The 25,436-nt window shown below is 47.7% G+C and overlaps 1 protein-coding gene across 16 annotated transcripts in view; it reads left to right on the top strand.

Moving 5' to 3' along the window:
• Fnbp1 (formin binding protein 1) overlaps positions 1-24,999 on the top strand; it is a 124,491-nt gene extending 99,492 nt beyond the window's left edge. For 3 of the 16 annotated variants that reach the window (XM_041674178.1, XM_041674172.1, XM_041674166.1), the window contains 7 exons: positions 1,212-1,295; positions 4,023-4,037; positions 8,431-8,540; positions 14,689-14,821; positions 15,342-15,463; positions 15,718-15,857; positions 18,185-21,654. In XM_041674178.1, the coding sequence (XP_041530112.1) occupies positions 1,212-1,295; positions 4,023-4,037; positions 8,431-8,540; positions 14,689-14,821; positions 15,342-15,463; positions 15,718-15,857; positions 18,185-18,363 (783 nt within the window). In that variant the 3' untranslated portion in view covers positions 18,364-21,654. Of the gene's footprint in view, positions 1-1,211; positions 1,296-4,022; positions 4,038-8,430; positions 8,541-14,688; positions 14,822-15,341; positions 15,464-15,717; positions 15,858-18,184; positions 21,655-22,371 lie in introns of those variants that run through there. The other 13 variants (XM_041674180.1, XM_041674176.1, XM_041674170.1 and 10 more) reach the window with 6 other exon arrangements.
• Positions 25,000-25,436: the final 437 nt, after the last annotated feature.

Raw genomic sequence — 25,436 nt, 5'->3', positions numbered from 1 at the left:
TTGAGACAGGGTTTCTCTGTGGCTTTGGAGCCTGTCCTGGAACTAGCTCTGTAGACCAGGCTGGCCTAGAACTCACAGAGATCCACCTGCCTCTGCCTCCCTGGGATTAAAGGCGTGCACCACCATCGCCCGGCAGTCAGGTGTTTTCATTTTATTTTTTGTCTGTGTGTTTTACTTGTGTGCATGTCTGTGTACCACTTGTATGCCTAGAACCTTCAGAGTTCAGAAGAGGGCATGGATACCCTGGAACTAGAGTTAGCTATGGCTGTGAGTCACCGTGTGGGTGCTGGGAATCGAACCCAGATCCTGCCCAAGAGCAGCAAGTGCTTCTAACCATTGAACCATCTGTCCTGTACTCTGTAGTGTGTCTTTTAATTTCATTTCACATTGCACAGCCTTCAAAGTTGAATTCTAAGTATCTGGTTTAATTACCAGAGTGTGGAAATTGTGTGAAACCATTTCTTTCTTTTTCTTTATTTTTTTCTGAGACAACGCCACTACACCTGACTCAATGTGCAAATATTTCTTAGCATAGCTTGGTTTACTTCTGAATAATTAAATAAGATTAAATATTTTGGATTTTTTGTTGTAAGCTATTTTCTGGGGGTATTTACAGAGAGTCTACACTGACAGACTTTAGTATTCCATCTTTACATGAGTAAAAAAAAAGATTAAAGTAGAGAGAGTATCCTCAGAGCTGGGTGTGGATGCACACACCTGTGATCCCAGCCCCTAGGAGGTAGAAACTGGAGGGTCGAGTTTGAGGCCAGTGTGAGCTGTATGAGAGGAAAACCAAAGAGGAATGGGGGAGATAGAGATGAATGGATGGATGATAGATAGATAGATAGATAGATAGATAGATGTTTGATGATAGACTGATTGATTGAGATATAGAGATATAGAGGTGATAGATTGATAGATATGTGCCCAGGTAGATAGATGGATAGATGGACGAATGATAGATGGATAGGTAGATAAAAACGTGTCCTGAGCTTGACTATACAAAGGCTAATACTATTGTCTTAAACAGAGATTTCCTTTCGCCTACGAAAAGCAATTGTCTAGGTGATCCCTCCTGTATTTTAACGTTAACCTTAGGAAATGCCACCAAAGCAGAGCAAGACATTCTGGAAATCTGTTGTTGTGTGTCACGTTATGAATGTGCGGTTCCTTTTTTTAATCTTCCTTGTTTTCTTGCTGACTGTTGGCAGACTCAGTCTTTGTGTTATCACAGAGAGCTCATGAAGAGGACTCTAGGGAAGCCCACGCATGCCTTCGAGGCTAGGGCCTATGTTGTAAGTCTGCCTGTGCTGCAAGAACGCAGTCACAGCCAAGCCACTAACCCCTTGGACAGCGCCAAGACTGGGGACACAGGTGCAGCTGTAACACTTCCATCCCACTGAACAAAACTCCAAACTGAGACAACTGCATCCCAGGGCAAGGAGGGGGTCTTAGGGTATAAATTCCCTCAACTTGCATAGAGAAACCCAGGCTCCCTGATAGACGTCCAATGCCCCAGTGACATCCACTGAGTGGGCTCACTGTCAGAATGCCCCTTTTTTGTCTTAGTTCTGGTAAAATCTTTAAGAAGCCTGCAACTGCCACCTGAAATGTCCGTGGTGTCCCTGGGTATGAATTTATGGCAGAGATTTACCCATAAAACCCAGCTGCAGAACGTAGTCACCGGAAAGAGACAGTTTATGGCATGACGATATGACCTTGCTGGGATCCACATCGGTGTGTGCAGCCAGCGGGTTCCTAGGGAGTCGTGCCTTGAGCTTGGAGAACAAAAACTCAAGGAGGCACGAGCAGAGAGGGTCCCAGTAGATTTCACTAAGGCGTATGTGCTTAGGCACTTACCGTCCCCTTTCTTTGCGCTTGAGGTTAGTAGCTGTGACCATCCAATGACACACGGACAAGCTGGCTCTGTGTTATTGATGCTTGCTTCTCCCAGAGCCCCTGACTGTCGCCTGAAGCTGATGGTGTCTGTTCACACACTCCATGAGGCCTTTGCCTTTATTCTACGAGAAGACTTGCTTACTAATTGGAAGTGACCTAATTGACTGGCTTATGACCTATAACCTGAAAATGCTTACTCGTGTTTAAAAACGAATTCCACACATCGCGGTGACACCTCCGGCAGGTGGTCTGTCACCGCCCACTTCAGAAAAACGGAATTTGAGGGTTTTGGTGTTTCCAAAAGCCAAGTGCAAGATTTAGTATTTCCTGTTTCTATTGGAGCAGATGCCCAGTTTTAATCACTTGTTTTTTTTTTTTTAAGATTTATTTACTTATTTTATGTGTGTATGTTCTTGTCTGCATGTACATCTGCACACCAGAAAGAAGGCATTGGATCTCATGACAGTTACGAAATGGTTGTGAGCCACCATGTGGGTGTTGGGAATTGAACTCAGGCCCGTTCTCTTAACCGCTGAGCCATCTCTTCAGCCCCTAATCACTTGTTCTTATTTTGAAATGGTAACCTTTTATTGCTTCACAAATTTGGTTCTAGGAGATTTCGGTTCTAATCTCCAATCACGAAAGGGAGCCCTATAGAGAGTAAATAGTGAGTCAGGTTTTTGGAATTCGCAATAAGACTGCGTGAGGAAATACTAGTATGCGCTAGCGTGCTTCATGGGGGCCGTCTCCTGCTCTACGACATGAGTGTGGTCTGTCTGAAGGCGAGCTCGGCTTGTGAGGGACAATCTGTGCGGGAGCTCCAGGAGGCTCAACAATTCATGGGCATGGCCTGTGCAGACTTTTGAAAAGCTGTCCGGTCAATCTCTTCCTTCCGTGTGGGAACTGTGTCTTTAAAAGGCAATTGCCTATTTACAAAGAAGTGTTGACCTTATTTATTTATTTGTTTTGTTTGTTTTGGGACAGGATTTGTGTAATAATCTAGGCTGGCCTGGAACTCAACTGCTTCCCGAGTGTGAGCCACCAAACCTGGCTAGAAGTATCAACTGTGAATAACCTTAAGAATGGAAAAGTACAAACGCTGGCTGAGAAATTTTAACCCCTCTCTATGCAGCATAAAAATCCAAGTGTGGTTTCTTTGACATTTTGTCCTGGGTATGTCTGTACCCAGCTATCAGTTACTAGGGCCCTCTGCACTGCTAGAGACCAAGTCCGTGTCCTGTGCTGAACTCTCCCCAGTGGATCTTACAGATCTTGTTTCTGTTTCGTTGCCCTCTTTTGGCCTCTGCAGACGCCATACTCGCTATGTTTTTTGTTTGGTTGGTTTTGGTTTTTCAAGACAGGGTTTCCCTGTGTAACTGTCCTGTCTGTCCTGGAACTCGTTTTGTAGACCATGCTGGTCTGGAACTCACAGAGATCCACCTGCCTCTGCCTCCCAAGTGCTGGGATTAAAGACGTGCATCACCACACCTGACAAAATAAAAAGAAAAATACTATTAAAAAATTAAAAAGCACCCATGTGAGAGGGTGTGTAGGGGAGCGTGCCGGTGACCCCAGCACTCAGGAGCAGAGGAGAAGCCTTCCTGAAAATGTAAGGCCATCCCAGCCTCTGCTGACCATCGGGTAATCCTGTCTCAAAACTAAAATTTTTAAAAGGATCTGCCTAGATGTCCTGGGGGAGATGCGGTGAACAAAGTGCCATGCGGTTCTCTTCCTTTCAGGGTCCTTGTGTGTCACTGCTGTGCCTGGCAGAGTTAGGGCCCTGGGTTCTGTTCCCAGCACCACCTCAGGTCACCCTCCCCAGCAAGCTGGTTCTCACGGGCGGCCAGTGGGGGCGGCAGTGCAGGGTCAGGAGGGCTCTCCACTCACACTTTGTCGTGGCTCTGGCTCCCAAGCCACCTAAGACGTTTCTGTACGACCAGCCCCTCCTGTGAACTTTTGCACAGATCTGCCCTGGCCATTTTCACAAGCTGGCAGGTGAGCTGATGTTGCGAGTCCTGTGGGACTGGCCAAGTGCCCCCTCTTCTGACCTGTGTTTTTTTTTTCTCTCTCTCTCTCTCTCCTTCTCTCTTCCCGTTTGTTACCTCTTCAATTTTTCCGTGAAGCTTTCTCTCAAGCTGGTAAGCATAAAGTCCCCCGTGCATGTCCCTAGTCTAATTGGGGTTTGGTGTGTGTTATAGATGCTATGCCCTGGGCACCCTGCCTCCAATATTAACTGCTCACATTCGACTTCCCTTCGGGCGCTTTTGTTGGTGTTTATTTGACCTCTGGATGTGTGACTGTCTTATTCACTAAGAAAATTAATACTTAACGTGATTTGGTTCTCCTTGCTGTGGGGGCCTTATGACTATGCCAAGTATTAATCTACTGTTGATATTCATCAGAATGTAAATGTCAGAAATTGGGGAATGTTCCCACTGGGTCGATTTAAATAGATGGAAGGTACTTCTTCCTGGGAACCACTAAAGGAGACACTTGGGAGACAGAGGCAGGAGGTTCTCTGTGAGTTTGGAGCCAGTCTGGTCTACATAATGAGTTCCAGGCCAGCCAGGGCTACAAGAAGCAACCCTGTCTTAAAAACAAAACAGAACAACCAACCAAACTAACAAAAAACAAAACAAAATGAAACAAAAAAGCACAACACACACACAAAAAAAAAAAAAAACAAAAAAAAAAAAAAACAATCTAGGAGCCTGAAGGAGACACTTGGGTGTGTATCACGCCTGTAGTGACTACTCAGGTTTTTGGTAGGAAAAACCGGCAGGAACTGAGACCTCCTGAGGACCTGCGTAGGTCTCTGGATGCCTTGAGTAAAGGTGAGTTCAGAGCCACAGGTCCTCTGATAGAGAAAGGGAAGCCCTTTGTCCACCCTTGCTTGAGCTGACTGCCTAATGTCTGTGTCTTGCTTTTCCTTCACGGTGTAGCCCTAGAGTAATTGTTCAATTTGTTAAAGGAAAATCCTAACCAACATAACCCACTATGCTTTGAGAATGAATAAGGACTTTGGGAACATGGATCCTTTCGGAATACACACCCTTCACTAGCTCAGGAGTAAGCTATTGCTTCTGTGCCGTTCTTTGAAGTCAATGAAAAAGCGAAACACTGGGAGCTAGAGAGAAGCTCGGTGGGTAAGAGCGCTTGCCCTTACAAGCATACGGACTCAAGTTTAGATTCCCATGAAGGTTCCCCTTCAGTGGCACCATCTCAAAAGCCAGGTCATCCCAGCACTGAGGGGTGGAGAGAGGTGAGCTCCAGAGGTGCACTGGACAGCCAGCCTCACCGAAAAGCCAGTCTCAAGGCTGTAAGCTAGAGAGAGGGAAGACATCCGACTTCCTGCTTGGGTGACACCTTAGTATATGCACATCCACAAACACACACAGAGTGTTGGATAGGAAATGGGTTTATCTGTAAAAGCAAATATCTCTAGAACCTGTTTCCACCCAGGACTTATGTCCAGGGGCAATTTAGGTGCCGCCCTGAGAGGAAGCAAGGCTGAATATGGAGCCATTTAACCTGGGTGTGTGTGACCACACCTTCCATGGCTGGTTCCACCATTCTGCAAACTGGGCTATTCCAGTCACGTCAGAGACACCCTTACTGACTCAGAGCTAGAAACAAGAGCCCCATCTCCACAAAATGAGTCACACGCCAGAGCTTTGAGAAAATGTAAACTTCAAAAGCCTAATTGGGTGAGACGCCCTTTCTACTGATCCTAAGTTTATATGAGAAGCTACTGACTTGAATCGCCATAGCAACCAAGGTTTGAGACTTTTCCAGTGACTTGTTTTCAAATAACAGTGGTATTTGAATAGCGAGGGTAGCCGTTGACGGGACCTGGCTGGTCACTTGTTGCTTTATCAGTTGGAGATAACGTGTAGATCAGCTAGGCTGTTCTGTTGGTTGTCAGTAGTAACCAGTGCTGTCTCTGCTATGGCTAGTTATGGGCCACCAGCCCAGAGTGTTCCTTACAGGTGTCTCTGCCATTTAGATGCCATCCAAGCCTCACACCTGTTCTACATATACTCAAAAGATCCAGGTCATTGCTGAGCCAGCCATGTTCAAGCGCAGGCAGTCTCGGCCGCTTCTCTCCCAGACACTGCAGCCACACCCTTTCCGTCACCACAGACTGGGCTAGAGGCCCTCTGGCCACTGACAGATTGCCTCGCTTCCACAGGCCAGTGACTTGTATTGAATTTTGTTACATCCCAGATTTTAAAAACAAGCAAACAAACACCTCCAGAAATCTCAGCCGGGAAGATAGATCTAAAGGTGAAAGTGTTTGTAAGCCTAACAGGAGAGCTTGAGTCTAAATTTCCAGAGCTGATGTAAAAACCCCATGCCCAGCGTGCATGTCCTCAAGACCAGTGCCCCATTGGGAGATAGAGCATGCAATGGAGAAACATACTCTGTCCAAACAAGGGAAGATAAGAACCCCTGGGGGGGGGGGGTTTCCTGAACGTGTGCAATCTCAATCTAGAAAACAAGTATCAGGGTCGTCAAGATGGCTGGGGGTAGGGGTGCTTGGTGCTAAGCCCCGCTAAGCCCCCATGGCCTGAGTTCCATTCCATAAACACACATGGCTGAAAGATGGAGCTGACTCCCACAGGTTGTATAGTAAATAATAATTGTGAAGACAGGTTTCCCTCCCAGCCCAACACCTGAACAGAGGGACCAGAAAGATAGACACGGAGATTTTCAAATAGCACACACCAGAGAAGGAAACTGCCTCAGCCTCCGTCATACTGAGGGACCCGCTTGCTTGGCTTGGAGACAGGAATGTCACCCGCCCTCTCTCCCCTCGACCAGCACGCACACTCAGGATGGGGCTCTGATCTCCATTTGGCCCAAGAGGCAAATATTTGCTGACTCGTGTTCTTCCCAGCCCGTCCATCTTCCTCATAATCGGCCTACAAGCTTCTGTCACAAGTCCCCGAGTGAACCACTTGGCAAACCCCAGTGGATTCCGGAATCACATTCCCTGGGCCCCCTTTCTTCTCGCCCCCAAGTCAATCTCGCCCTTGTTTGAAAAGAATTGAGGTTTTCAAGTAAAATCTCTCTTGTAAAATCTCTCCTGGCTTTCGCTGGGCCTGTTGAATGTGTCTCATTCTTTATGAAAATGGCCTCACTTGAGGAAAAGCTCTTGGCACTACAGTGAAGCCATGGCTCTCCAGCAAGGAGGCAGTCTTTGGAAGGAGACCAACTCCTGGTGTCTCCTACTGAAGGCACATGGACAAAGGCAAGAGTGCAGTGGGATTTTCAGAGAGCTCAGCCAGGTGTGGCGGCTCCTGTCTGCAGTCCTGGCGCTCAGGAGGCCGAGCCTGAAGGACTGCTTCAACTCGAAGGCCAAGCTGGTCTGCATAGCAAGTACCGGACCAAGCCAGTGCTAAAAACTGGAAGTGTGTGGGGGTAGGGTGAGGGGCTGGAGAGATGGCTCGGCAGTTAGAAGAATGCATTGCTCTTGCGAAGGACCCAAGTTCCCAACGCCCACATTGTGTGGCTCACCACCACCTACCTGTACCTTGTTCCAGGGAAATCTGATGCCCTCTTCTGGACTCTGCTGGCACGCATCCCACATGTCCACATGTGCGCGCGCACAATTTTAAAATAAAATCTTTTAAATTGGGGCAGGGGACCAGGAGCCAGATGTGGTGGTTCACACCTATGCCAGTACCTGGAAAACCATGTCACCGCGAGTTTGAGACTATAACCTGGGGCAAAATGCTTGGGTAGTGTGCTTAGGCCCCAGGTTTAGCTTTGCAGGAAAGGGGGTGGTAAAACACTCCTGACCATAAAAGTAGAGGAGGTTGGTTTTGTTCACTGGGAAGTAATTTTGAGGGACCAGAAACATCAGAAGGGGTTTGTTTTGCTTGTTTGGTTTTTTTTTTTTTTTTTTTTTTTTTTGAGACAGGGTTTCTCTGTAGCTTTGGAGCCTATCATGGAACTCGCTCTGTAAACCAGGCTGGAGTTGAACTCACAGAGATCCACTTGTCTCTGCCTACCAAGTGCTGGGATCAAAGGCGTGCGCCACCAATGCCCCACCCGTTCACATCCTTAAAGGAAAGTGACGGGGCACCTGTCATTTCCCACGGCTGGGAACTCTGCCTCAGCCTTGAGAGGAGAGACTGGAAGAAATACTTCAGCTAAGGAAGGAGCAGAGGTTCAGGCACAATGTTCACAACAACTGGACTATATTACAGAAGCGCCAGCTTCCTACTCTTCAGGAACGGGTGGGAAGAGTCAGAAGATGCAAATGTTTCTGGGCTGCCTCCACCTCCTCCCCGGAGTGTGGTTGCTCCTGGCCTTTGCTGCAGTGCTCTGGTCCTCGGAGATGACAGGCAGCGGTTGGCGGGACTTCTGAGTTTTGCATGTATTTGATTTTCACGGCTCAGCTGGTGTGGCGGGAAAGCATAGCTGGTTGTGGGAAGCCTCTGCAGGTTGCAGGCTCGGTTTGCCGCCTCCTGCCCAGGAGCACCTCAAGGCTTTCTGGCTTCTTACTTATGTTTGTGTCTGCAGGGTGCCACACCAGAAGACTTCAGCAACCTCCCGCCTGAGCAGAGAAGGAAAAAGCTGCAGCAGAAAGTGGATGATCTCAATAAAGAGATCCAAAAGGAGACGGATCAGAGGTAGGATAGATCAGTGTGCCCTGTCAAACCACCCAAGCTTGTGGAAAGAGGAAATCTGAAAATAGATGCGTGTGTGCGCGCACACACACACACGTGCACACACACAGTACTTTAAAGGCCAGAAGAGGGTGTCAGAACTCTTGGAACTGGAGTTAGTGGCAGTTGTGAGCCACCAGATATGGGCGTTGGGCACCAGACTTCAGTCCCTATGATAAAGCAGTATGTATTCTTACATTTTGTCGTCTCTCCGGCCTTACAATGGATAGAAAGGCGTTATTTTGGCAGGTGTTTTGTCTGTTTTCTCATTGTGCACTGGGTTTCTCATTAGAGGTTGTATTTTGAGATAAATATAGATTTTTTTTCTATCTGGGTTTTTTATTTTTTATTGATTTTTGTTGAGTAGATTTATGTTTTTATTTATTTTTTTCTTTTATTTTTTTCTTTTTCTTTTTTTTTTTTTTTTGGTTTTTCGAGACAGGGTTTTTCTGTGGCTTTGGAGCCTGTCCTGGAACTAGCTCTGTAGACCAGGCTGGTCTCGAACTCACAGAGATCTGCCTGCCTCTGCCTCCCGAGTGCTGGGATTAAAGGCATGCGCCGCCATCGCCCGGCTATGTTTTTAAAAAAGGAAAAAAGAAGTCAGGCAGTGGTGGCACAAGCCTTTAATCCCAACACTCAGGAGGGAGAGGCAGGTGGATCTCTGTGAGTTCGAGGCCAGCCTGGTCTACAAGAGTTAGTTCCAGGACAGGCTCCAAAGCAACAGTGAAACCCTGTCTCAAAAAAAAAAAAAGAGAGAGAGAGAGAAAAGAATTACTATCTCTTTGGGACTTGGAGACCTTGTTTTGTTTATGGGCTGTGCTGGGGTGGATTCAGGGCCTCTGTATGTATACTAGGCAGTTGTTCTACTACTGAATCACAGTACACATTAAAACATGAAAATCAGCAGGGGGTGAAGGGCACACACCTGTAATCCCAGCACTCGGGAGGCAGAGGCAGGTGGATCTCTGAGTTCGAGGACAACCTGGTTCTAGGTGAGTCCTAGGGCAGCCAGGGCTACACAGAAAGACCCCATCTAGAAAAACTGAGTTAAACAAACAAAAAAAACAGAAGTGAGTTAACTGAGGCACCCCTTCATGAAATTTGGGAGGAGCCAGCAGGTTAAGGTCATCATAGACAGGAGAGAGCAGCTGTGTGGTTGGAGTCTGAGGCAGGAGGATTGCTGACCAGTGAGGCCAGCCTGCAATGTAGAGTGGGCCCAGTGTCCAAACAGAAGCAGGAAGGCGGGCAGGGCTCAGTGGTTAAGAGTGTGTGTTCCTTTTGAAAAGGATCTGGATTCTGTTCTCAGAACCACACCAGGTGACACCAGCTCCCAGAGGGGCTGATGCCGCTGGCCGCAGAGAGCATTCACACTCATGTGCACACATATTCTCCACACCTCACCAAAAATAATGAAAATAACTTGTTTTTAAAAAGAAAAAAAAAGCTGGGCAGTGGTGGCACACTCCTTTAATCCCAGCACTTGGGAGGCAGAGGCCGTCCCATCCCTGTGTATTCAAGGCCAGCTGGTCTGCAGAGCAAGTTTCAGGACAACCAGGGCTACACAGAGAAACCCTGTCTTGAAAAACCAAGAGAAAATAATGCTGTTCAAAAAGAATCTACAGACACAAAAGTCTGGTTCCTTAAAGACTTAAGTAAAATGAGGACTGGGAAGATAGATCAGTGGGAAAGGTGCCACTCGTGCAAGCGTGAAGAACTGAGTTCTGATCCCCAGTGCCCGTGTAAAAGCCAGGCACAGACGTGCAGGTCTGTAACCCCATTGGTGGCCAGATCCTGTCTCAAAAAACAAGGGGAGTGGCTAGAGCAAGGGCTCCACACTTAGACTCCCTTGCTGTGTAATCAGACTGGGGTTCAGATTCCAGCACCCACAAAACATGCCCAGCACCCCACAAACATCTCTAACCCAAGCTCCCCAGTGGGCTTAGGTGGAGGGATCTCTTGTGGTTGGTTACCTCAGAGGAATAGGTAAGGAGTGAAGAAGATACGCTTACTGCTGTGGCCTCTGTACTCACACAGGCATGCTCACCTGCACACTCACACACATGTAAATGGAGGTGGAGCATTCCTCTTCCAACCACCTAGTCCCAGATAATCACACAAATGCTTATATTAATCATAAAACACTCAGCCTATAGCTCAGGCTTACTACTAACCAGATTTTACCCATTTCTGTTAATCTCTATTTTACCACATGGCTCATAAATTTGCTTGTCCTCTAGCATCTTGCTTCCCTAACAGCTGGCTCATCTCTCCCTGACTCCTCCCATCTTCCTCTCTGCTTTCCTGCCTAGTCATAGTCTTCCTTGCTGTAGGCCAAGTTAGCTTTATTATCAACCAATTAGGGTAATACATATTTGCAGTGTACAGAAGGATTAACCTACAGCATTTCCCCCTTTCCGCCTAATCAAAAAGGAAGATTTTAACTCTAACATAGTAAAATTAGATTTAACAAAACAGTTATCAAGTAAGAATTACAGGTACAATATCTAGTCTATTTGTATTTGACAAAACTATAAAAAAATAATTATCCCATCTTAGTGAGTTTAAAGTTTTATATCAAATTTATCTTTTATCATAATTAAGAAAAACTGCAACTATAATTAATTGTCTAGTCTTCAACTCCATCAAAGACCTGAGAAGAAAATAATATTACCTGAGTAAGCAGAAAATGTAGGCAAGCAACTTCCAAAAAATATGAGAAATGACAGAAACAGTTGGCTGCCTGGACAGTCACCCAGGGTTCCTCTGTAGCCCTAGGGCATCCAACGCTGGCCCACAGACCTAGCGTAGCTCACAGACTTTCCTGTGAAACAGAGGATTTTGAAGAACTGTCATCTGCCCTACTTTGTCTTGGCAAAATTTGACAGTGGCCTTTCTTGCTTCCTGCTGGTCCCGTTTGGACAGTATCTCTCAGCAATTGAGGCAAGGGCAGTTTCTTCGCCCCTATGGCTAGCTTTTGCCACAAAGAGGACAGACTCCATAGGGAATTTCTTTGATGCCCATCATCTTTTCTGGCGTACATTGGTGCTGCCAGGAGCTGATGTGTCTCACTGTCATGAAAAGTCTAAGTTAGGGCTGGAGAGATGGCTCAGAGGTTAAGAGCACTGACTGCTCTTCCAGAGGTCCTGAGTTCAATTCCCAGCAACCACATGGTGACTCACAGCCATCTGTAATAAGATCTGGTGCCCTCTTCTGGCCCACAGACAAACATGCAGGCAGAACACTATATACATAATGAATAAATAAAAAAAAGTCTAAGTTATTAATACATTTTAAATGCCATATTCTGTAAGTCTTTGAAGTGTTTGAAGATTACTATCTATTTGAAATTTATCTTAGTATATCTAGAAAACCTAACATGACTGTAAGTTCAACTATAATAGTTCTGCATTATTAACTATACATTACTTTTTTTTTTTTTTTTTTTTGGTTTTTCGAGACAGGGTTTCTCTGTGGCTTTGGAGCCTGTCCTGGAACTAGCTCTGTAGACCAGGCTGGTCTCGAACTCACAGAGATTCGCCTGCCTCTGCCTCCCGAGTGCTGGGATTAAAGGCGTGCGCCACCATCGCTCAGCTATACATTACATTTTAAATTAAGCTGTATAAACACAATACTTTAAACAAGAATAGAAATATATATAGTATAACAAATTAACTTTAAATTTATATTAATCAACTAAAATCCATACCAATGTAAAATAATTTGAGATTAACTGTTGTTTATTATATTAAAGTAGATTCAATAATCTACTCTTCCCCCCCATTATTTCTTTTTTTTTTAAATATTTATTTATTATGTATACAATATTCTGTCCGTGTGTATGCCTGCAGGCCAGAAGAGGGCACCAGATCTCATTACAGATGGTTGTGAGCCACCGTGTGGTTGCCGGGAATTGAACTCAGGACCTTTGGAAGAGCAGGCAATGTTCTTAACCACTGAGCCATCTCTCCAGCCCCCTCCCCCCATTATTTCTATATCACATCTATATCACATTTCCCTTTCTTCTTTCTTTTTCTTGAATATTTTGGGAATTTGGGTGTAGTTTTTAGACTCTTTCCTAGTGATCTTTGAGGGACCCTAAGAAAATTTAGAATTATGGTCAAGTCCTGACTGGAGTATTATGTGAGGCTGGATCATCTCAGCCAGCAGCCTTGAGCTGTTTTGGATGCAGAACTCAGAGGAAACTAACAAAGGCGCTCTGAAACATTGGATCATCTGGGCCATCCGTTCCCATCAGAGATTTTTCATTGGGTCTTCCTCAATCAAACCCAATTTTTCTTAACCCAGAATGAATCCACAGCCTCTCATTTTCTGTGGAAATAAAAGCAGAACCTCTTTCCAAAAGTAGCATATCTTTTGACTTAAATTTTGAAGTCAAGATATTTTTAAAACATATAGGTTTAATCTAGCAGCTTTCATAATCAGACATCTCTCAGCAGCTGTTTGCTCACTAACAGTCAAAACAATCCAAAGACAGCACAATGGTATAAATAATCCAGATTCTCTGTTTGTTGTCCATCTTTATGTGGCTCGTTATTTTGTATTACTCTATTCCCTTTTTAAAGGCTTTATCATTTTAGCTGGGCGGTGCTGGCACACACCTTTAATCCTAGCACTTGGGAGGCAGAGACAGGTGGATCTCTGTGAGTTCAAGGCCAGCCTGGTCTACAAAATGAGTTCCAGGACAGCTAAAACTGTTTCACAGAGAAACTGTCTTAAAAAAAAAAAGACTTTATTATTTTAAAAATCATTTTTTTAAAGCTATGGCTGTTTCTACCCTTTCTCATCTCTCCCAAGCATACACATATTTTTTCAAACACACTGTGATCTGTTCTGAGATCTTTTTGTCTGAATCTGTCTTTACTGTGTCTGTCTAACCCTTTTTGTCTGCATGAGCAAAAGGCCCTAAACCCGCCCACGGCTGGGAGACCCCTCCCTGAACCGTGGCCCATGTGAGGCTGGGAATCCACCCCGCTGCAGCTCGGGCCCTCTCACCGTGGCCCGTGTCAGAGACGTGAACTATGAAGCTGCTCTTGGCTCTGATTTTGTGTGTTTAGAATCTTTTTGTTTGTTTGTTTTTTGTTTTGTTTTGTTTTTGTTTTTTGATTTTCGAGACAGGGTTTCTCTGTAGCTTTTGGTTCCTGTCCTGGAACTAGCTCTTCTAGACCAGGCTGGCCTCGAACTCACAGAGATTAGAATCATTTTTAAGCTTTGTTAGGTCTTCTGTGTAAATTCTGGCCCCACGTTGAAGCACCGTATGCAAACGGAGGTGGTGCTTTCCTGTCACGCACACAAAAAACAAACGTGTAGATACCTCTTTTAAAGGAAAGGAGTAGGTAGACAAGAGATAGATGAATGTGACCTGCATGTGCGCACACACACACACACACACACACACACGAGTAAAATCAGTGAACTTGTAGTAGGAGCTGCAGGCCGCTTCCCGCCGCCCGGCTCCTGCATGGCTAGCTTTACACCCGAAATAACAACACACAAATTGTATTCTTTTAAACACTGCCTGGCCCATTAGTTTCAGCCTCTTATTGGCTAACTCTCACATCTTGCTTTAACCCATATTTAGTAATCTGTGTAGCACCACAAGGTGGTGACTTACCAGGAAGGATCTTAACCCACATCCATCTTGGAGAGGAGAGCTATAGCGTCTGTTTGACCCTGCTTTCTTTCTCCCAGAATTCTGTTCTGTCTACTCTGCCTGCCTAATTTTCTGTCCTATCAAAGTGCCAAGGCAGTTTCTTTATTAACCAATGAAAGTAACACATAGACAAATGACCCTCCTCCATCATGAACTTTTGAACAAATTGGTCAGAAGAAACCGTAAGGAGAAAAGGCATGATCTCACTATATAGCCCAGGCTAGCCTCCAATTTGAGCTCCTCCTGCCTTGGCTTCCTGAGTGCTGGGATTACTAGTGTGTGTCACCAAGTCAGAAGGATAATGGATATTAATAACTACTATTAATTTTTCAGAGCAATACTGATAAGAGGGGATGGGGGGTTGTTAAGGGCTTTTCAGTCAGAAAGAAACCCCTATTGGCTCTGTCCTCAGTCCCCATGTTGTCCTTATTCCTTTCTCAGGGACGCTATCACTAAAATGAAAGACGTGTACCTAAAGAACCCTCAGATGGGAGACCCGGCCAGCTTGGACCACAAACTTGCTGAAGTCACCCAGAACATAGAGAGACTGCGGCTGGAGACCCAGAAGTTTGAGGTGTGGGGAACAGGAGCTAAGGAAGGGGCAGCAAGGGGAAGGGTGCCTCTGGGCAGGCACCCGAGGAGACCCCCACCCCCACCCATCAGTGGTCTCTGTGATGGCAGTGTTGGCCTATGTCCCTGGAGAGGGAAACCACCCTACTGACACGCCTCGGGCTGTGGGGTTTCCCTGGGTGACCTCAGAGCCACGGGATTGAGTCAGAAGGAAGGATAGAGCAATTTATCTGTGGTTGCAGGGCTGCCCAAGAGTGTAGCCCAGTGGTGCCTGCTTTCTGCCATGTGGAATGATTGGTAAATCTGGTGAGCAAGGGCCTCCCACCCCCTCCCCCAGCTTTGCAGGGGGATGAAGTGGTTGCCTAGGAGCATCACCTGCGTAGCCAGCCAGTGCAGGCTCTGAGACATCAACCAGGTCTTCCAACATCAGCTTTAAGTGACTCCAGCCCTGAGCTAAGGCCTGACAGTTCATGGTTGAGCCTAGGCTAGCCCAGGTCCAAGTCTTCTGTGGTTTTTGCTTCCAGGCCTGGCTGGCTGAGGTGGAGGGCAGACTCCCAGCACGGAGTGAGCAGGCACGCCGGCAGAGTGGAATGTATGACGGTCAGACACACCAGACAGTCACTAACTGCGCCCAGGACCGGGAGAGGTACAGTACCTGTGGGGCCCCGTCTCTGGCAGAGGGGCCATCTGGCTTTGTACTTACTTCTAAGTTCTGAATCTCTCATGAACACAAGGCAAGAGCGTCTGTTTCCATCACCTCTCATTCATCCCCATGAAAATATCTCAGCTTACCATCCAATATGGGCTGACAATCTGAGGTGGTATTGCCCCATGGTGGTGCGGGCAGAACCACGTCTCCAGGTTGGTCGCTATAGTTGCTGTATGTCTTCCTCTCTTGAGCAGCCCAGATGGTAGTTACACAGAAGAGCAAAGCCAGGAGAGCGAGCTCAAGGTGCTGGCCACAGATTTTGATGATGAATTTGATGATGAGGAGCCACTTCCTGCCATAGGGACCTGCAAGGCCCTCTACACATTTGAAGGTACTGCTGCCCAGGGGAGATCTTCCGCCTTCCTAAACTGACTAGGAGACCCCTCTCTCCCAGAGATCAGGACTCTCTTTATCTCTCTCCTTCTTTCTCATACATACAGTAAAATTAAAGAAGACAATTATTTATTTATTTTATGTGAATGAGTGTTTTGCCTACATGTGTGTCTGTGAACCATGTTAGTTCCCAAGGCCAGAAGAGAGCGTCAGATCCTCCGGAACTGGAGTCACAGGTGGTTGTGAGTCACCGCATGAGTACTGGGAACAGAATCCCAGTCCTCTGCAAGAACAGCCAGTGCTCTTCCCCCACTCCGGAACTCACTCTGTGGACCAGGCTGGCCTTGAACTCACAGAGATCTCTGCCTCCCAAGTGCTGGATTAAAAACATGCACCACCACCACCTGGTGTAGCCAGTGTTCTTAACTGCTGAGCCATCTCTCCAGCCCCAGTAAAAGAATCTTTAAATAAATAAATAAGATGGAAAATCAATAATAATCAACCTGACATCAACCTCTGCCCACCATACACTACACACTCACTATCACACACGTACATACACACATCACACGCTCACAGTCTCTCACATACAGTTATACATACACACTAACACACACACGGAAAGTAGACTACCTGGTTGAAAAAAAGAAGAGTTAGTTTTTCCTCCACCTGTACTGAGGATGGTGTTTAAGCTGTCGACAGGCATGCCATTGTCCTGTGTGGGATCAGCCAGGAAACAGGGTGGACTGTCAGCATCATGCCTCTGTCCTGTGTGCCTAGACATGGTGCCACCCGGAGTTACAGAGGATGCAGAATCAGTCAGGGCTCAGGGAAATAAATCGTCAATGAAGCTTTGCTTTGTGTCACACCACCTCGCACACAGACACACACAGTGACCCTGCTGTGACGGTTCCCCAAACCATTTGTCTCCTCCCTATTTCATTCTGTGGCTGTGATGAAATACCCTGACAGAGAGCCACTCAGAGGAAAAGGCGTTTATGTTAGCTCAGGGCTCCAGATCCCAGTCCATCACAGCAGGGAGCCAAGACAGACCTGAAACTGCGCTCACACCCACTGCCAAGAGATGAAGGCTCCGCCAAGCTTCTTCTTTACACAGCAGTGAACTTTCAGGTGCTGCCCGCTTTCAGGGCTAGGCCTTCCTGCATCATTTATGGTGGTTGTAAGACAGACACCCGAAAGCCCAACAGTGGTGGCGTGGTGCACACCTTTAATCCTAGCACTCGGGAAGCAGAGGCAGGCAGATTTCTTAGTCTGAGGCCAGTCTGGTCTACAGAGTGAGTTCCAGGACAGCCAAAAACTACACAGGAAAGCCCTGTCTTGGAGAAAAAAGAAAAAAAAAATTCTCCCATAGACACACCCACAGGCCACCGTGCTGTATAGTTCTTCACTGACCTCTTCCCAGACGACTTTAGGTTGTATCAACCTGACAGAACTAACCATCATACAATCCCAAAGCTGATCTAGAGGTTTGGCTCTGACTTTTAAATGACCTTAGAGAACTTAAAAAAAACAGGTGTTGGGGGAAGCTGGAGAGATGGCTCCACAGTAAAGAGCACTGATTGCTCTTTCAGAGGACTGGATTCAATTCCCAGAACCCACATGACAGCTCACGACTGTCTGTACCTCCAGTTCCAGGGGACCCAACACCCTCCTCCTCACACAGACATACAGACATGCATGCAGGCAAAATACCAATTTCATATATATATCACGTATGTATATGTGTATATATAATTATATATATATGAAGAAGAACAAGAACTGTCTTGGGGCCTTGACTAAGGAGAAGACAGAGCTGTATTGTGACTGACATGACTTAGCAAAGAGAAGGAGAGCCAAGGCCAGCGACATGGCTGATCCTTGGGTGCTCAGAGATGCCGTGGGACAGAACAGTAGGAGGAGTGTCCCAGTGAACCCAGTTCTCCTAGGCTACATTTCCAGGGGCTAGGGACATCAAGGGGACAGTCCTAGAGGCAGTAAGAAAAGTAGAACCTTGACTTCAGAAAGTGCCAGAAGGGGAAAGAGATGAGGGCCCTGCTAGAAGGCGCTGTGGAAGCTGAGGGAGGACACCCCCCTCCCCACCTCTGCCCCAGGAAAAACCCTGAGAGGAGCAGAGACTCACCCGGGCTTGTGGGGAGGTGTGGACGGTCCTCAGAGGACCTAAGGAAGGAAAACACATGGCAGTGCAGAGGACCAAGGGGACATACTCCATACTGATCTCATCCCGCTTCTACCTACATACACCATTGCAAGGGCCCTTCCAGCCTCGCCCGAGAGACCTCACCTCTCCCTTTACCTCTTCAGGTCAGAATGAAGGCACCATTTCCGTGGTGGAAGGAGAGATGCTGAGTGTGATCGAGGAGGACAAGGGCGATGGGTGGACTCGCATCCGCAGAAATGAAGACGAGGAGGGCTATGTCCCTACTTCCTACGTCGAAGTCTATTTAGACAAAAACGCCAAAGGTGCTAAGACTTATATTTAATCCACTTAAAACAAATACAAAAACCCTTAAAAGCATTGGAGTTGTCTCTCCCAACCGCTTTGGCTGCCGTAGGCCTTCAAGAGGCCAGCAGAGAGCAAGTGATGCAGACACTCGGGGAACTGGGGCATCTCGTGCCTGAGTTTGCTGCCCCCTTGGCTGTGTGCAGAGCTGCCCCGGCCTGCTTACAGCTGTGTTGTCTCAAATCTCATCAGTGTTTCCATTCCTTTCAACAAAAATATGTAGATTTTTAAAATGTGTGGTGGTGGTTCATACCTATAATCCCAGCACTCAGGAGGCTGAGTAAGGAGCATCCCACCGAGTTTCAGGCTAGCCTGGGCTACACAGTAAGACTCAGTAGAAATTAAGTAAACGAACGTTAACATTTGTTATTTCATCAATGGAACTGAGTAATGTCTCCCAGCCCTTTAGTAAAGATGATAACATTTTCTTAGTGCCCATACCGAGTGTCCTTACAGTTGCTGCTCAGGCCCTTTTGTTGTCTGAGTGTCCCAAACAACCAAGATATGTCCAGAAAGGTGTGCTCCTGTCCCAAACAACCAAGATATGTCCAGAAAGGTGTGCTCCTTGAGCGATTTAACTTTGACATGACATGACAGTCTTCTGGCTCCACCCGGCGGCCTCAGTCGATGGTGGGGTGCCTTCAAGCTGGTGAGGCAGATGTACAGCAGCTAGTCGCCCAACACCCTGGGGTCGTGATGTTTCCATACTCGGTTCTATTCCTGCCAGAAGGTTTGCCATGAGCAGAACCTGGTGTACCACTGCACGCAACAACCCCTGCAAGTCCCTTTTTAAGAGGAAGTTTTTTTTTTTTTTTTTTTTAAATCTTTGGCAACTATAAGACCCAAAGTTTGAGCTTCCTAGGCATCATTTGTGGTTTCTGGCACATTTGATCTGGCTAACTACAGTCAGAATAAAATAAACAGTCTCCGTGTTCTAAAGGAATCTGGGCCATGCGGGAATTTGCATTTTTAAGTCAGTGCTGATACTGGAGGGGAGAGAGTGGGATTGGTGATATCCAGAAGTGGTCCAGGACTGAACTATGTTCATCATGACCTCAAGGTCACCAGGGAGCTGCATCTGTCCACATCTGATCCTTTTGTTGTTGTTGTTGGAGACAGGGTTTCTCTGTGTATTTCTGACCATCCTGGAACACGCATTCTGTAGTCCAGCCTGGCCTTGAATTCAGAGACCCACCTGCCTCTACCTCCCAAGTGCTGGGATAAAAGCATGTGCCACCACCGCCTGGCTCACATCTGGTCCTTCCTGTTTGACTTTGGAAATTATTTACATCTTATTAAGCACAAAATAGATCTTTGCCTCTATATTAGGGGCTCATTTTAATAAGCTGTTTTGTTTGTTTGTTTGTTTTTAATGTGGTTGGGGATGGGATCGGGCTGTGTGCTCGCTGGCAGATTCTCTACCACTGAGTTGTAGCCCCTGCAATGACTCTAAAAGTGACAGCTATACCTCTGTCTGGGCTCAGGAACCTGAAACAGTTTCAAGATTCTGGCAATGATTTCTCCTGAATTTCACAAGGGCCTGTGAAGTGTCATTGAGCAAGGTGTACTTACCAACCGCCTGGCTCTTAAAGACTTTTTTTTTTTTTTTTAGCCAGTGTCTTGCTATGGAACCCAGGCTAGCCTTGAACTCTGTCTCCCTGTCTCAGTCTTGTGATTGCTACGCTAAAGACAATATTTTGAAGTAGTGATGGGCTCTTGGCAGTTACAAAGGTGGCACAAAGGGTCCCATGCCCTCTCCAAGGCCCCAGCAGCCATACCTCACAGTCTAGTACAGTCTCAGAAATAGGAAGCTGGCCCAGCCCACCTGACATTCAGTGCACATTAATTTTGTGTTTCGTGTGAGTAACTTTCGCTGTCACGGTGTATTCAAAGTCAGTCGTCCCAGGGCCCCTTCAGGTGAACGGCTTGCTGGGTGAAATGGAGGGGTTTCCCTTGTGTAAGTTGGGGTGGTCACAGTTTTAAGTGTGTGTTGCTAAACCGAACCCTAGCATCCTAACATGAACGGGCCCAACACCATCTGCGCTGAGTGATACTGGATAGCTCCCGCCTCCTTAGTGGTAATGATAGAAATTCCTCCTATAGTCTGCTGTCCGAAAAGGGAGATTGGAGGTGTGGTTAGGGGAAGATGGCTCAACAGAGACAGGCATCTGTCCCCAAGCCTGGGTCTCACGTGGCTGAAGCAAAGGACCACCTCCCAAGAGTTGACCTCTGACTTTCCTATGCCATGACACATGTGCTTACCCACACAAAGCAAGCACAACTCAGTGTAAGAAACCAGAGAGCAGGGCGGTGGGGGCACACGCCTGTAACCCCAGCCGGATCTCTGTGAGGTCGAGGCTGGCCTGGAACGGCCAGCCAGGGCTACATAGTGAGACCTTGTCTCAAAACAACAGAAAATAAATAAACAAATGCATAGAGGGAGAGATGAGCTGTCTGTAGCTTTTTCCTGTTATTTGGAAGGTATATCTGAGATTAACAGTCACCTGGGAGCTATCCCCAGCCTGGGGGCAGGTATCATCCCACCTAGCCTCTCCCAAACCTTGTTCCCCATGTCCCAAACCCCTACAAGTCCAGTTGCTGCTCCCCAACTCCCAAGAATTCAAAGCAGCTCTTGGATTTTTTTGGGAGGGGGATTCCAAACAGGACCTGGAACTTGCTCTGTGAACCAGGCCAGCCTCAAACACAGAGACCTGCCTGCCTCTGCATCCGGGATTAAAGGTGTGTGCCCGCCACTGCCCAGCTGCACCTTCTGGATTTTTATAAAATAGTGCCAGGGCACTTTCTGTGTATGTGTGTGGTATCTATGACATACTTAATCATTGCCAAAATCCTAGATTATTCTGAGTCTCGTGGGGTAATGTTGCTTTTTACATCACCTTCGTTGAGCAGGCCCATAATCCTGCCCCGCAGGGGATATTTGTATATATTGCAATTTGAAAACTGAACAGATTCTTTGAACAGTGTTGTTTTAGTCTTTTACCTATCTGATTTATTTGTTATTCTTCTGTCTAACCACTTTTTGTTTTTATAACTATTGGGGAGGCCCGAGGACTCTTGCACTGTAGCTAGGTCCGGCTGGCTGCTGCGCACTTGAGTTTATTGTAAAACCCTGGGTTCTGAGTAAGTTGTTTGAATACAGCTGTCATGGTTGTTTCTTTCTATTCTCATCCTAAGAGAAAAGAATCTGCCTGTCATCCTCCAGTTGTGCCCTCGTATCTGCCTCTCTAATAAATGTTATTATTTTTTCTTGGTGCTGTGTATTTTAAGTGATTTTTCTCTTTTTCGAGACCATTACTCTCTGTGTTAAGTGTGTAACTCTCTCACCTCTGGTACTGAGGAATTTTCCAGCCAAATGCTTTCTTGTTTTTCCAAATAATTCTGCCTCCCTGTTCTTATCCCTCCTGTCCTCAGGGCTGGGAGCATCTGCTTTCCTTGTCTTCCCTCGCCTCTTGGGATGGAGAGCTTTCGCTGCTCAGTGAGGCAGGCAGCCTTAGGCTCCCCTCTCTCCTTACTGCAGAGACCTCCTGTTGCAATGGGAGAGAGAATTTGCTCTTTAGCTTCCTCGCACCATCCTGGCCAAAAAAAAAAGAAAGAAAGAAAGAAAACACGGTTCAGTTGAGCAGGTAGTCAACCTATTGACCTTTTGTTTTGGTCCAGAGATGGGGCCAGCTAAAGATGGCGATAAAAAGCCGTCTGTCTTCCCAGAGTGTGGAAAGTGGAAGCATGACCTTGAGTTCAAGGTCATTGTCAGCTATATAGAGAATCTGAGGTCACCCTAGGCTACTTGAGAACCTGTCTCAAAACAAACAGCCTCGAAAGCTCTCCACGACAGAGCCACTCTGGCAACCAGTTACTGAAATCCCTGCCCTTTTCCCCAAGGCAAGCAGTTTGCCAGTGGCAAAGTGCCTGCCCCTCACCTGTGGCTTCCTCTAACCCGGGGCTTTTCTTCTTTCTTTTTGTGTTATAGGTTCCTAAAGGCAGTGCACGTGGCCAGAGTTCCCCGTGAGCCTCCCCAGGAGCCACCATCATCCAGCCCACTTGTCCCCACAGGTCTCCAGCGTCACCCAGGCTGGCGGGGCATCCCGCTCATCTGCAAGCTGGGTTCCCCTGTCCCACCTCCCCTTCATAGCGTTGCTCCCGTGGCTCTGCCCATTGTCCTGGCAGGGGCATTTCTCTTCCTCAGCCCCACGCAGGGATTGTCCACCTCGCTCCAGTCCCCTCCCACACAGGCCACAAAGCCAACTGGACTTGCGCCCGTGTGCCCCTGCCCCTGCTGGGCTCCCAGTCCACCTGCAGACTGCCTGGTCTTCCTTGTGCATCTCACACTGTGCCTTTCGTCAACCGTCACCACTGGTTTCCGGGGTGACTACCAGAATCCAGCCAAGGAGGGCCAGTCATGCCTTGGGTGGACTGAGCGCCCACCTGTCTCCCATGTGTCTCTTGGGACGTCAGCAAATGTGTCCTCTCCAGAGGCTTCTGCCTCAGCCCCTCTGGTCACCCATCCCCCAACATCTCGGCACTGACACCTTTCCTCCTCATCCCAGTGGCTCTATGGTGGGACTAGGGCATCCGGCCCCTCCCCACCTGCACTCTGGTTCTAAACATGGCCCAGGAATATCCATACTGAAGTCCTAACCCCAGCTTGTGGGCCAGCCCTGTTGTCTTGCTTGTGTCCGCTTTCTGTGAGCTGTCCGCCTGTTCATGGCACCCTGTGACAAAGGGCCTCTCACCCACTAGCTTGATACTGTAAGGCGGACCTGCTGAGCCCCATAAGTAGCATTTGAGGACTCTACTATGTTCCTCACCAAAGATCTTATGCCTCTTGTGGTCCCTCTGGTGGCTCTGCAGCCACCACGTCTGCATTTGATCCTGGAAGCCCTGAGAAATGGATGGAGTTTGCTTTTGAGGCTGTGTTCCTCTCACATGACGGATCTTCGCTCGAGAACCAAGATGGTCGGTCATTCAAGCCTTAGAGCCACACAGCTTCTCTCCCTTCCGGCACGGAAGCCCCAGTGAAGGCCGCCCTGTTAGCATGAGCTTGAGGAAGTTGGCATCCTCTTCCGGGCAGCTGGTAGCTTGGCATCATGTCAGAGGATCAAAGACATGGGAGTCTTACAGAGACAGGGACAGAAAGGGCATGTCCTCAGGTCTGGCCTGGGTTTCGTCCAAAGTTTGTATAGATTCAGACATTCTCCACAAACTGGGGCTGGCATACCATGCTGCAGACTAGTACTGCTAACTTCATAGCGGGGGGGGGGGGGTGCCAGGGTGGAGAGGGGTACCAGGGCCGTGTGCAGGGACAAGGGCCTGGCTTTGGATATCAAGAGCAAGCAAGGATTAGCTTTCTCCATCCCCCCCCCCTCCTCCCAAGCAAGGCCAAGCCCAGGGTCCTGCACACTGTCCTCTGGACCCCCCGTGGGGCTGGTCCATGAACCACAGCTTCTGTTCCATGTAGCAGGTGTGCCCTTAGTCCCATGAGGAAGACTCGGAGAACAAAATGGAAGCCTGGTACCTAAGGGTGACGTCAGGGCCTCAGCTCTGACACAGTTAACCCGACTTCAGCAGGTCACCAGAGCCTCGGGTTTTCACTAAGTTGGGCTGACCGCTGCCCCTCCCTGAGGAAGCTAAGTGGTTTTTACAGGTCTGCTTGCAGACCTCGGTAATGCATGAAGGCCGTGCCTCCCATCTCCTGCCTGGATTAAGAACGGCTCTTGCCACAAAGATAAAAGGGATAAGCGGCCAATCCGCGACTGTTGAAACCTCTGCCTGTCTCCCTTCTCTTCTAACTGCCTGTACTACCTATGTCCAGAGGATGGCAGATGAGCGTCTTCTGGCCGGTTCTCTGAGCTGCCCCGTCCACTGTGGGAATCCTGTGGAATCGGACCGGGAGGGAGGTGTGCAGGGTTTCCCAGGGAGCTCAGCATCCCCTCTCTCCAGGACCCGCTGCCTGTCATCCCTAGCTGCTAGAGCTGTTACAAGAACGACTCACTGTAAAAGAACCTGCCCTGCAAGTGACTTAGAGATGAAAATAAAAGGAACTTGACATTTGCCCGGTTTTTTTTTTTTTTTCTTATTCGGGATATGAAGCTGTGATGGCTCCTCCCTCTAGGCTGAGTAGCTCAGCCAGTGAGAGCAGCCCTAATATTTCACGGGGGCTCTGATGCCTTCCGGTGACACCTGTGGTGATAGCAGACATGTTCACACAAAGTTAAACAGCTTCTGTTCCTGCCAGGAAGTTTCTAGAAACTGCAGCCTGGTGGTTCTTTTTGATTTTGTGTCCTGTATGTGTAACACGCAGAATATCTCTAGTAATGGCCCCAAATTCTGTACATGACATCAAGCACCTTTTAAAGCGTGAGTGTGTGTGTGTGTGTGTGTGTGTGTGTGTGTGTGTGTGTACAAGCGAGCTGCACTAATTCTCAGCTTGAGGGCACAGCACTGTCGGGAAGGCCCTCCCAGCTGACCGGTCCTGGGCTGGCCTGTGTCTCTGGAGGGAATTAAAACCAAACAAGGTGCTTTCATTAGAAGGCTACTCTCACCCTTGTATGAAATGTTAGTCCTTTCAATGTTAAATAAAATATAATTTCTGGTGTCACCGGTTCTCTGGTTGCATGAAGAGAAGCCTCGGGCTGGGGAGATGCCTCGGTGGGTAAAGTCCCTGTTGAGCAAGCACAAGGACCTGAGTTCAATCTCTGGCACCCATATAAGAAGCTGGCACAGCCGGGCGATGGTGGCGCACGCCTTTAATCCCAGCACTCGGGAGGCAGAGGCAGGCGGATCTCTGTGAGTTTGAGACCAGCCTGGTCTACAGAGCTAGTTCCAGGACAGGCTCCAAAGCCACAGAGAAACCCTGTCTCAAACCCCACCCCCAAAAAAAGAAGAAGCTGGCACAGCAGTGAGAGCTGGCACCCCAAACACTAAAGGGAGGCAAAGGCAGGTGGGTCCCAGCCACCAACTGGAAAGCTAATTTCTGAGACCCTGTCTCAGGATTTACAGAGGCACGCACCATTAATCCCAGCACTCAGGAGGCAG

Source organism: Microtus oregoni, unplaced genomic scaffold (genome assembly GCF_018167655.1).
Source record: "Microtus oregoni isolate MIOR12 unplaced genomic scaffold, Mior012 000025F_ref0000491, whole genome shotgun sequence".
Taxonomy (NCBI): domain Eukaryota; kingdom Metazoa; phylum Chordata; class Mammalia; order Rodentia; family Cricetidae; genus Microtus; species Microtus oregoni.
This window is presented reverse-complemented; position numbering and strand designations above follow the sequence as displayed.